This window comes from Erithacus rubecula (assembly GCF_903797595.1).
Source record: "Erithacus rubecula genome assembly, contig: scaffold_297_arrow_ctg1, whole genome shotgun sequence".
Classification (NCBI taxonomy): Eukaryota; Metazoa; Chordata; class Aves; order Passeriformes; family Muscicapidae; genus Erithacus; species Erithacus rubecula.
In genome coordinates this window covers 79831-90984 of record NW_027636031.1, presented here as the reverse complement: position 1 = coordinate 90984, position 11154 = coordinate 79831, and the positions used below count along the sequence as shown (strand labels likewise).

The following is an 11154-nucleotide window of genomic DNA, read 5'->3' as shown; positions in this document are numbered from 1 at the left end:
TTAATAACTGGTTTTGCTTTAATATAACTGCTTCAAAATTGTTCCTGTCTCACTCTGAGTGTCCCTGAGAGGAGCAGAGACACACAGTTCCACAGGCTCAGGGTTCTCCTTTGATGAGGAATCTGGGATGCAAGTGGCCTTCTCAGAAGGATAAAAGCACAAGGAATGGACTAGAAATTATTAGAAAAAACTACCCTTCTTGCAGACAATGTTCACCAAGTCCACAAAGTTCACCTGCATTTCCCCTTTTTAGATTCTTTTTGTTGTCTACTCTGGGCGGTCCAGCTTGGTCTAGTGCTTATCATGAACAGATTGTGCTCTTGATTTATACCAGTGCAAGAGATGTAGAATGATCTAAACTGAGCACAGAAACAAACTACGGCTGTCAGCCCATTTTCACGGTCTAGGTTACTCTGCAGGTGTCCATGGAGATGCGGGAATGATTATCACACAACTCTCCACTTCCAGCTGGAAGCTCTGGAGATTCTTTCTCTGAGTCCAGTCAGGGTTGCATTCCCTAACAATTCCTGGTACCACCTCCTGTTTTCCAAGCTTGGAACAATCACAATGAAAACCTTACCAATGGCACAACTCCTCAGTCTACAAGGAAAAGAAAGGATAAGTTGTCAAGTTCTCCAAACATTTGTCCTGCTTTGCTGCACAACTCGTGCTGCACGCACAGTGTGGAAAGCCAAGAGAAGCTGCATTGGTGGCACAGCCTGTGACAGAAGCTCGACCTCATTCTCCACGAAAGGCTCTTGAAAAGAGCAGACAGGACTGTGGAGAAGATTCTTGGAAAACTGAAACAGCTTTCCAGAAGTGAAATGAAAATGGAAAGAAACAATCCGAGATGTTTTCATGTGTTTATTTCTATGCTCCCCTTTTCTAGTGTTTTAGTGTTGCACTGCTTCTCCATGCCATTAAGTCCAAATGGATCTCACCTCTAAGATCAATGACTTGTGAGTCTTAGACACTCTAAAATACCATAAGCTACAAACAGTTTGCCTTGCCCAGGTTTTGCTGGAAAGCAATGCTGGAGACATAAGTGCAGTGCTTGGCTCGGGCAGGAATCCTCCAGCCAGGGAATGAGCTCCGAGAGTGTCTGAGCCTCAGCAGGACCAGTGCACAGCAGGGACCCAGGGGATTCCCGTGTCACCGTGTGGGAGTCAGGACTTGGGGCTTGGCTCAACAGGGCAAAGTTCTCGTTCCGGGACAGACTCAGGGGCTGCCCCCGGGGCGCGCGGGGCTCGGCCATGGGGCGAGTGGGGCGAGCGTGGAACGGACACGCGGACAAACGAACACACGGAGAAACGAACACACGGACAAACGGCCCCGGGGGTTCAGTTGCGAGAGCAGCAGCGGCAGCAGCGGCAGCAGCAACAGCGGCAGTAGAAGCAGCGAGTCTACAGATCCTCTGGATCTCTTGTTCCTCTCCCTCTCCCGCATTCCCGCACCCTCTTCCCCGGTGTCCCGTTCCCCGACCCTCTGCCTCTCTTCCCTTCTCCCCCTCTTCCCCTTCCGGGCCATGTTCCCAGCCCGCCCCCGGCCCCGGGCGGGGCTGCCCCTGCCCCGTCGCCGTCCCCGCCCCCGGCCCCATCCCCGCCCATCCCGTCGCAGTCCCGCCTCCGCCCAGCTCTGGCTGTACTGGAGGTGGCGCTGCTGGGCGGGCATCATTGCCTGGAGCTGCGGCAGCATCGTCTCCCTTTGGCTCCGCCTGGCCCGAGCCCGGTCCCGGCCCCGGCCCCGACGCGGAGTCCAGTCCCGGCCCCGGCCCCGGCCCCGGCCCCGGTCCCGGTCCCGATCCCGATCCCGATCCCGATCCCGGTCCCGGTCCCGGTCCCGGTCCCGACCCCGGTCCCGGCTCCTCCCGGGACCCGCGAAGGACACACATGGCGCGGCCCCTCCCGCCGCCTCCGCGGCGGCGTCCCCGGCCCGAGCTCCCCCGCTCGGCAGCGCGGCCGCCGGCCCCGAGCCGCCGGGGCCCGGGGCGGGTGGGGATGCCCGGCCCGGGGCGCTCGGGGAGCGCTCGGGGGCCGTGTGTGGCCCCGGGCCGAGCGCTGATGGCTGCGTGTCGCCCGCAGGGGAGGCGCAGGAGGCCCTGCAGGAGCGGTACCGGATGGGTTCCCTGCTCGGCAGAGGCGGCTTCGGCAGCGTCTTCTCGGGGACGCGTCTCGCGGACGGCGCCCCGGTGAGTGGCGGGGCCGGCGGCGGGCGGAGGACGGTGGAGGAGGAGGTTGAGGAGGACTCCAGGGCGTGGCGGAGCGGGCGGCAAGCTGAGCCGGCTGCCGCTTCTTGCTCGCAGGTCGCCATCAAATGCGTGCCACGGGATCGCATCCAGCACTGGGGCGAGCTGGTGAGTGAATGGGGCCAGCGGTAGAAGCCGGGGCGTGCCGGGCGGAGAGGAGCCGGGGCCCGGCAGGGTGGGAGCCGCCGGGAGCCCTGCAGGGAGAGCGGGCGTGGGGTGAGCGGGGGGTGCAGAGCATCCCGGGCTGGCTGAGGAGCCCCAGAGCCCTGGCACGGCCTCAGCCCCGCTGACGGCATCGTGCTCCTCGCGCAGCCCGACGGCGCCCGTGCGCCCCTGGAGATTGTGCTGCTGGACAAGGTGTCCTCTGGGTGTGCTGGTGTCATTCAGCTCCTGGAGTGGGTTGAGCTGCCCAACAGCTTCTTATTGGTGCTGGAGCGTCCGGAGCGGTGCCAGGACCTCTCGGCTGTGCTGGCCGAGCGGAGGTTCCTGCCGGAAGAGGAGGCGCGGGGACTGTTCCGCCAGGTGCTGGACGCCGTGCGGCACTGCACCAGCTGCGGGGTCCTGCACAGGGACATCAAGCCCGAGAACATCCTGCTCGACCTGGCCACCGGGCAGCTGAAATTGATTGACTTTGGCTGTGGCACCTTCCTCCAAGACGCAGCCTACACCCAGTTTGCAGGTGAGCCCTCCCAAGGGATGCTCCTAGGCATCTCATGGCCCAAGCCTGGGTGTAGCCCTCGGACTTCCCCCTGTTGCAGCTGGGATGGGATTAATGCTTGAGACAAGTTGATTTGGGTGGGGGCGTGAGGGGCCCCTGGGCTGGGGCTGGAGCTGGGGCAGGTAGGGCAACAAAAACCCCCGTGGGGGTAGCAGGGAGGGGGAGTCTGACCCCGTGCCCCAGCTGGTTTGCTGTCCAGGCGAGGAAGGGCTTGAACTGCTCTTCTCCCCTCATTTACATTGGCTTATTAACATTTTTGAGGGCCAGCAGGGAATAGAGTGGGTTTTTTTCACCACTGGGTGGGTTTTTCTTTTGTGTGTCATGGTTAGGCCTTCCCAGGGCTTCTGCTGCCCTCTTCCAGCACCAGTGGCTTCTTTCCCAGCCCCAAGTTTGTACAGAAGTCCCACGTGCTGGCGAGAGGGCACCGGGTCACACCACGTGCCACTGGGGCAGTCTTTGCATGCCCAGGGATGCTGGGGCCAGGCTCTGGGAGCAGCAGCATCCCCCTGATGAGCTCCATCTGTATTCCATAGGAACTCTGTCCTACAGCCCCCCAGAGTGGATCTACCACCAACGCTACCACGGCGAGGCAGCAACGATCTGGTCCCTGGGCCTCCTGCTGTACCACCTGGTCACAGGGAAGCACCCATTCAGGAGGGGCCAGGAGACGATCTGGGGACGAATCTTGTTCCCACGGCGGCTCTCTCAAGGTGGATGGATCCTCATCTCTGGGCATCTCTGGGAGGGAATACCAGTGCTGGGAGACAGCAGCGGGCTCATGAGCATCCTGCTGTGGCAGCTGCTGAAGGGGTGGCACAGGTCCTGCTCTCCTGCTCGTCTCCAAACAGAGAATCTATGGGGAAGTTTAGGCACAGCTCTGGGCACACCCAGCATGGCCTGGGCATGAGAATGGGGGGGGCAACTTCTCCAACTGACTGGCGATTTCTGCTTTCTCTCTTCAGAGTGCCAAGATATTATTAAGAGGTGTTTGTCCATGCAACCCTTGGACAGGCCATCCTTACAAGACCTTTTCCACCATCCTTGGCTGCAGGGCGTTCGTCTGCCCTAGAAGATGGGAGAGATGCACGTTGCACAGTTGCATCCAGAGGCCTGGCAAGTAACAGCTCCACACATCTCTTGGGAATCAGTGGCAGTCCAAACCAGCCCGCCTTTACCCCTGAGCAGGGGTCATCAGAAGGGAACACACAGCTCTTGGGCTGGAGCTGAGCTGGAGACCTGGGGTGGCAAGCACTGGTGGCCACCTTCCCACCTAGTTTTGCTTATTTGGTCCACTGAGGGCTGGGGCCCTGGGCAGAACACTGACAGCCTGGTCTGGCCCCCAGGACAAGAGAAGCAGTCCCTGGAGAAGCTGTACCAGGTGGGGCTGCTGCTGGAGACACCAAGGACAACCTCAAGGACAACAATCTCTTCCTCAACCTGGCCAGCTGAAGATGATGGACTTTGATTCTGGCACCTTCCTCAGAGACACACTCTGCACCCCGTTTGCAAGTGAGTTCACAGCCAGGGGGAAGCTGCCAGATCTGGGCATGGCACAGCCTGGCCAGGCACCAAAGGCTCCCCCTCTTACTGGGGTGGATGCCACAAAGTCTTCAGTAGGCTGCCAAGCTGCTTTTTGGCTCTGGGCAGCTGCTGAGGGGCTGGGTGTGCCATGGTGGCTGCAGGCTGGGCACACGTGCTGCCCTCCTGCTCTGCTGCCAGGGGCAGCAGTGACTGGGAGGTTTGTGCCCAGCTCTGGGCACAGCCAGCACGGCCTGGGCACTGCGGGGTCGGGACAAGGGGGACAGGAGCCTTCGGCTGACGGGCGGGTTCTGGTTTCTCTCCTTGCAGCCGGGCTCTGCGGATGCTGAGGCAGCTCTGGGCTGTGCCAGGGCTCTGCTGGGCTCAGCCCTGGGCACAGGGCTCTGCCCTCACAGGGCTCTGACAGCTTTGCACCAGACGAGCCCGTTCCGAGCGCACCGCCTGAGCTTTCTGCTTTGCAGGTGAGTGAGATGCTCCTGCAGGCCAAGGGTTTGCTGTTAGGGACACACACCCAATGGGCAAGAACCCACACTCTCCACGGTGCCAGCTGAACCTCTGGATTTCCACAGGATGTCCCACTCTTCATTCTTTTTTGGCTGGAATTGTGCAGTTGCACTTTCTTCTTCCTCTAGAAGTGCCACGAGTGGGCAAAACCTGGCGAGGGGCCGTGTTCCTAAGGCAGTGCAGCCTGGAGCTGATGGAAGGAGAATTTCCGTTCTGCACTCCCAAACCAAGCAAAAAGCTGTAAGTGGGACTTTCCATCTTTAAGAAGCCCCTGACAGTTTCAAAGGGAATGTGCAGCTCTTTCACAGGGTGAGAAGGAAGAGCATCTCCTAAAGGATTTGGGCAGTGACAGAGTTTAGATTGCCAGTCTTGCCAGGAGCTGGCAGGGCACAAAACAATTTCTTCTTGCTTCACTCCAATTCCACCACAATTTAAAATAACTATATTGGAAATAAACCTCAAAATCTTTTTAAAAAAGGTTACTGAGGCCAGTAAAATGGATCAATGCCATCAACTCATTTACAAAGTAAATAACTGAGTTTTCTGCTGCCAAAGATCAGTTATTAAACTGAATTAAAAGTTACGGAAGATTTTTCACTGCAAACTTGGGGGTTTTTTTTATCTTTCACATTTTATAGAGGTTTCTTCTTTTCTTTTTCTTTTTCTTTTGTTTAAAACAGAAAACATGCCATAAAATAGGAGTGTCTTCTGTTCCTGGTTCCCGTGTGGAGCAGCTCCTTCCCGCTGGCTGAGCTGTTCAGGCAGAGCAGTCTCTGGAAGAGATTCGCAGGCTCCCTGTTTGCTGTGCTGCCCCACTTGTGCCCAGCCAGCTTTTTTTTTTTTTTTTTTAATTCTTTGCACTTTTGCGTTATATAAATTACTCTGTTCCTTAAGTTGGTGTCCGTGTCTTCGGTGCTGACCTTGCCCATTGGCAAAGCAGATATTGTGGGCCCCATAGAACCAAAGATGCCTTGTGACACTGTGGGGCCTGGTGTGACGAGGAGACCATTGTGAGACTGTGGGGCTCCATGGAACCATGGGCACCATTCTGACACTGCAGGTGACTTACATTACCTAGGGTTCCTTCTTTTCCTCTCCCTGTCCCTGCCCCAGCCCAACAGTGCAGGTGACATAGTCATGGTTACCTTCTGCAGCAGCAACTGGAGGCACTGCAGGTCAGGGACAGCCACTCTGTGTCTGGAATGCTCAGCAGATCCTCAGCTTGGGCATTTCCTGCAGCCCCCGGGCCAGCCCCGCTGCCCAGCACAGCATCAGAGTTGGCCCCAGGGTTCCTCAGGCAGCTGCTGCTGCCCCAGGGACAGGGCAGCCTCTTTCCAGGGCTTCTCTGCATCCCAGGGGCTCCTGCTCTGCTTCTGGCACATTCCAGCTGCCCACAGAGCCTGTGCCAGGGGAACACGTCTGTGCTGGCCTGAGCAGCCACTGCTGCAGCCCCTGCCCTGCTCCCAGAGCCCGAGCTGGGGCTGCTGCTCTGCAGAGCACGGGGGCTGTGCTGCCCGGGGCCCTGGGCTGCCTCTGCTGGGCTCTGCTGCTCAGCCTGGGACACAGAGGCAGCTGATGGTGCTCCCTGCACTGACCCCCTCCCACACAGGCTCTGCTGGGGCTGTGGAGGGGCTCAGAGGAGCCTGCCTTGTTCCAGGGCTGCCAGATGCCCTTGGGGCTGCCCTGGATTCTCCTGGGGAAGGTCCCTGAAGCTCAAAGCAGTCAGTGCCCAGACTCTCTTCCCTGTGCCTGCTGTGTCCCTGGGGCTGCAGAGCTCTCCTGGGTCACAGCAGACATTCAGTCCTTGGTCTCTGGGTGACCCCACACTGGACAGGATTTTGCTGCAGGGCTCCATTTGCTGCTGACCTGATGGGATGGGCTGTCCCTGCAGATCCTCTGTGCTCTCCTGGCAGGCTCTGATTTCCTACAGGAAAGCGTTCACCTGCCACCAGAGCCATCACAGTTTCAGAGTCCCAGGCAGGTGACTTGGAGGGCATTTGTCACTTCCATGGCCACTGACCACTAACACAAAACACAAACATCTGACCCTGCCTTCAGTCCCTGAAGTACCACAGTGGAACCCTGATCTCATGGCACTGACTCCAGGGACAAACAAGCAAAGCAGTGAGACTCTGCAAAACCCATCTACACTCTCAAATCCAAAGGACCTTGGTGCCAGGGAGGAGATTTAGGGAACTTTTTCCTACCCACACATCATTCCTGTTTCTCTGATGTCAGAAATCCCCAGCATTTCTGCTGCGCTGAGAGTTTGCCACTGAGAGATGTGAGAAGCAAAGGATTCCCTGTGGCATAGGGAAGGTGAGGGGCTGGATGAGTTGCCAGCTGCCCTGGTTTTGCATCTTTGGCTGGAATCAGAGCACAATCACACTCCTGTGTCACGCTGGGATGAACCAGACCCTGCCCACAGCAGAGGGATCCCTTAATGTCTCACCTTCCCTAAAGGTCTCTGAGCAAGTCTCAGCACCCCTCTCTGCAAGAACACACACGGTTCCCTTGGCAAACCCAACAGCATTTCCTCAGCTGTGGCATCTCTGCACTTCCCTGTGGGACATTCAGGGAGCTCCAAGAGGCTCTGGCACACATTTGTATCCAGGAGGGCAGCTCACAGCTTGGAAGAACACAGCAAGGAGACTCCCAGGTGTGTCCATGATGGGATCTCAGGGAGGGGGCTCAGCTCATTCCCCTTTCCCATGGACTGCTTTGCCCTCAGCCCCACAGGTCACAGGGAAGCTTGGACACCCCATTGCCATGGACACCCCTGCCTGGCAGGAATCCCAAGGGCAGTGCCTGACTCAACTGCTGCAATCCCAGAGCCTTCCTGAGAGCAGCAGATAACAATGACAGTACCAGAGGAGTGCAGGAACAAGAGAAGATGTTGTGGTGCTGTGCCTGGGAGGGCAGGGCAGAGACAGCCGGGCACTCAGGGCAGTGTTCCTGTTCCCAGCTGTGCATGGCACCTCCCACACACCAACAGTGCCCTCCTGCCCCCAGCATTGCTCTGTCCAGCCCCCTCTCCTTCCCCGAGCATCTCCCTGGGCCTGGACATTTCCCTCCTGAGAGCCCTGCCAGGCTCACAGAGCCCATCCCACCCTCTGTGCCCTCACCTGTCCCACACAAACCTGCCTGTCTGCAGGGCCCTGCTGGGGCAGGGTCTGTCTGCAGGTGGGCAAGGGCAGCTCAGGAGAGCCCTGCTGGGCCCTGCAAAGGGGATGCTGGTGCTGCCCGGGGCTGGGGAGTGGCTGAAGGCCCTTTAGGAGGCTCCCATGAGAGAGACTGACCACCCAAAGTTACAGTTCTGGAGTCTTATAAATTACTCACCACAATCAGGTAGGTCAATCAATAAGGGAATTTATTAATTCGTTGATAAGGAACGAGCAAGCAGTGCTGGGGATGCGGGGAGTCCACGCTCCACCAACACATCCATCCTACACCCAGTCACTGCACTTTTTATAGGCAGTTTCTGGTTGGGCTGTGACATGTCTACTGTGCTGGGGTACAAGTCTGAGCAAACCCAAACATGTTGGCTAGCACTCAAGCAACAGTGGCTACAAGCCTCCACCAGGTCTGGACAAGGCTCAAACGTGTTCTCAGGTTACAGTCCTAGCAAGCAGTAACAAGTCTGTTCACGTTCACACAAGCCCATGTTCTCCTTATACATAAAAAGTGGATACAATTCATAATTATAGTGACAAAATAATAAAAAAAAGTCAGAAATGTCAAAGTCTCAGATACCTCTAATGGGTCTGACTGAGGGACAAAAGTAAGAAAGTGTCCCCACGCAGCAGTCAGAGCAGGAAATTGGAGGTAGTGGTGACAAGTGGGGAGAAGGAGAAGGAGGTCCTGGTGCCCTGGGGCACAGCAGGGTCTGTGCCACCAAGAGCTGTGAGGAGACACCTTGCCCTGAGGCACTGGAGCCTCCTGGCACAGCCCCAGCAAGGCTGGGCACTGTCACCTCTTGTCCTGTGTTCAGCATCCCCTCCACATCCCAGTGGCCTCAGGGATCTGCTGGGATGAGTCTTTGGTCAGGAATGCCCCTGGGGTCTCCTTATGCTCCCAGGGACTGCAGGTTTTTCAGAGGACTTTGGGTTTTGTTTTTGCCTGGGAGTCTCTGAGAGATATGTGCTGTAATTAGTCCCTTGAGAGCCTTTGTCAGTAACAACACTCAGTGGGGCTCAAGGTACTTTGGGTTTTTTAAGGTACTTTGGAATTTCCTTTCCACACTGAGTGTCTGAGAGGTTTTTGTGCAATCCTGGCCTCCAATTCTCTCCTCCAAGGAGTCCATGAGGAGCCTGTGCTGGGGATGGACCTCAGTGGGACCCATTAATGCTTTGAGACACTTTGGGTTTTCCTCTGATTTTGACTCCTGGAAAGGTTTGTGCAATCTCCTCTCCGGCCCTGAGGTTCCAGGGCTCAGCACCAAATGCACCACAGGGCTCACTGGGATCAAGCAAGTCCTGACCAACATAGGTCTGCCTTGATTTCCCTCTGCTCTGGTGCAGTTCATTAGGAAGTTCTTTTTTGTTTGTTATGGAGAAATATTTCAAAGGGCTTCTAATAAATCCACATTCCTATTTTAATGGATATCTTTCTCTCTTTAGAGCAGAGGTGATTGCAGTGACTGATACTGATCCATGGTCTCTCCTAAGGAGGTCTGGTCAGGTCAGAGAAGCTGTGCCTTGAGTTCTTGGAGAACTGGCTGCACACAATCAAAGAGGGGTCTTTCTTCTTTTATTTTAGCAATCTAAACTCCAGTTTCCCCAGTGAAAACAGACACCTTCCTCAAGTGTGTACAAAGTCCAAGGTGTCACCAAGGAGGTTCCCCTTCCCCAAGGCATAACTGTGAAAAATGAGGTTCACTTTCCTGGTAAATTTTAAAAGGCTTAATTTAAGACAAACAAACAAAAAAAGCCCCCAAAACAGTAGGAGACAAAGACAATAAAGCAAAGGGTTAATAAGGCTGGGTTCTGGGCATCCAGCCAAGAGTACACACTAATTCAGAAAACACTTCTTTCAATGCATCAACATGCTGCATATTCATAGACTCTCATGCATTATTCAAAAACATTCCTCTTGAGCTCCCCCAGCCTGCCCATTCCTTCCATCCTGTAAATCAACATTCTTTATTTCTCTTTGTGGTTTTGTCTTGTTGTGGATGATCAATACATTTCTTCCCTGGGAGTCTTTGTGTCACTGCTATCTTCATCAGGGTAGGATAATCCAAGAACATTAAGGATTTCCTGATTATCTTTTAACATACTTTGAGTTAGTTACATAACAAAAGCTTTTTATATCACTATGCTATAGTCCAAGAAAAAATATATTTATCACACTACTATTTCTAAGTTTTGTTAATAGCAGAACTAAAAGGAACTATATTCATACAGCAAAGTTTTCCAACATTATACATATAGAATTAATTTTAATATTTATAAAAGCCAATAATATAGTATGTACTTATAACAATATCCTCCCTGTTTCTTTTTATAAATCATTTGGCTTGAGCAATAATACTTGTTTTCTAGCCTCCATTATTCACTACTTTTTTCTTCAATATTTTTTTCCTTCTTTTAAAAGGTCTTCTATATTATTTTGTTTCTTTAGTACCATGATCTTTTGTGCCATTCCAGATATAGTCAATTTTGGATTTATAGGCCTTGTTACCACTTGCATGCCTTGGACTACACTGGTGTTCAGTCAAAACAGGTAATCAAACAAGGAAGAAATATCAGACCAGCTGTAGCAGATGAAAGGAAGAAGCCTAGCTTATTCCACCACTCTATTCCCAATATGTTATCCCACCAGCTTGTTTTTAGCATTGATTCACATTTTTGTACCGGTACATGAGTTATTTTTCTGACATTATATGTAGGATGGGATCCCCATTGTCATCTATTTTTAAAGAACAATCTGATGTATTAAATTTCCTGCAGACCCCTCCTTCTTCAGCTAACAAATAGTCTAAAGCCAGCCTATTCTATTGGGGTTCAATATCCCCAACTCCCATCTTGTGCCCAGGCAGCTGGGTCATATTTTTCCAATATAGGTTCAGAGGGCCATTCTGCATCTCCCCATTTTAAAAATCCTCCAATCAAATTCCTTTTCTTTCTTTTTAGATCCTCATAAACTG

General features: G+C 54.2%; 1 protein-coding gene across 1 annotated transcript; it reads left to right on the top strand.

Annotated features, from left to right (window-relative positions):
• Window positions 1-1826: 1826 nt before the first annotated feature.
• LOC306815930 (serine/threonine-protein kinase pim-1-like) lies at window positions 1827-4032 on the top strand (the record flags this gene model as incomplete). The annotated part of the gene is made up of 5 exons (XM_079332426.1): window positions 1827-2188; window positions 2303-2353; window positions 2558-2924; window positions 3497-3673; window positions 3926-4032. Exons 1-5 carry the CDS (start codon window positions 2117-2119, stop codon window positions 4030-4032), a joined length of 774 nt encoding a protein of 257 aa, XP_079188552.1. The 5' UTR covers window positions 1827-2116.
• Window positions 4033-11154: the final 7122 nt, after the last annotated feature.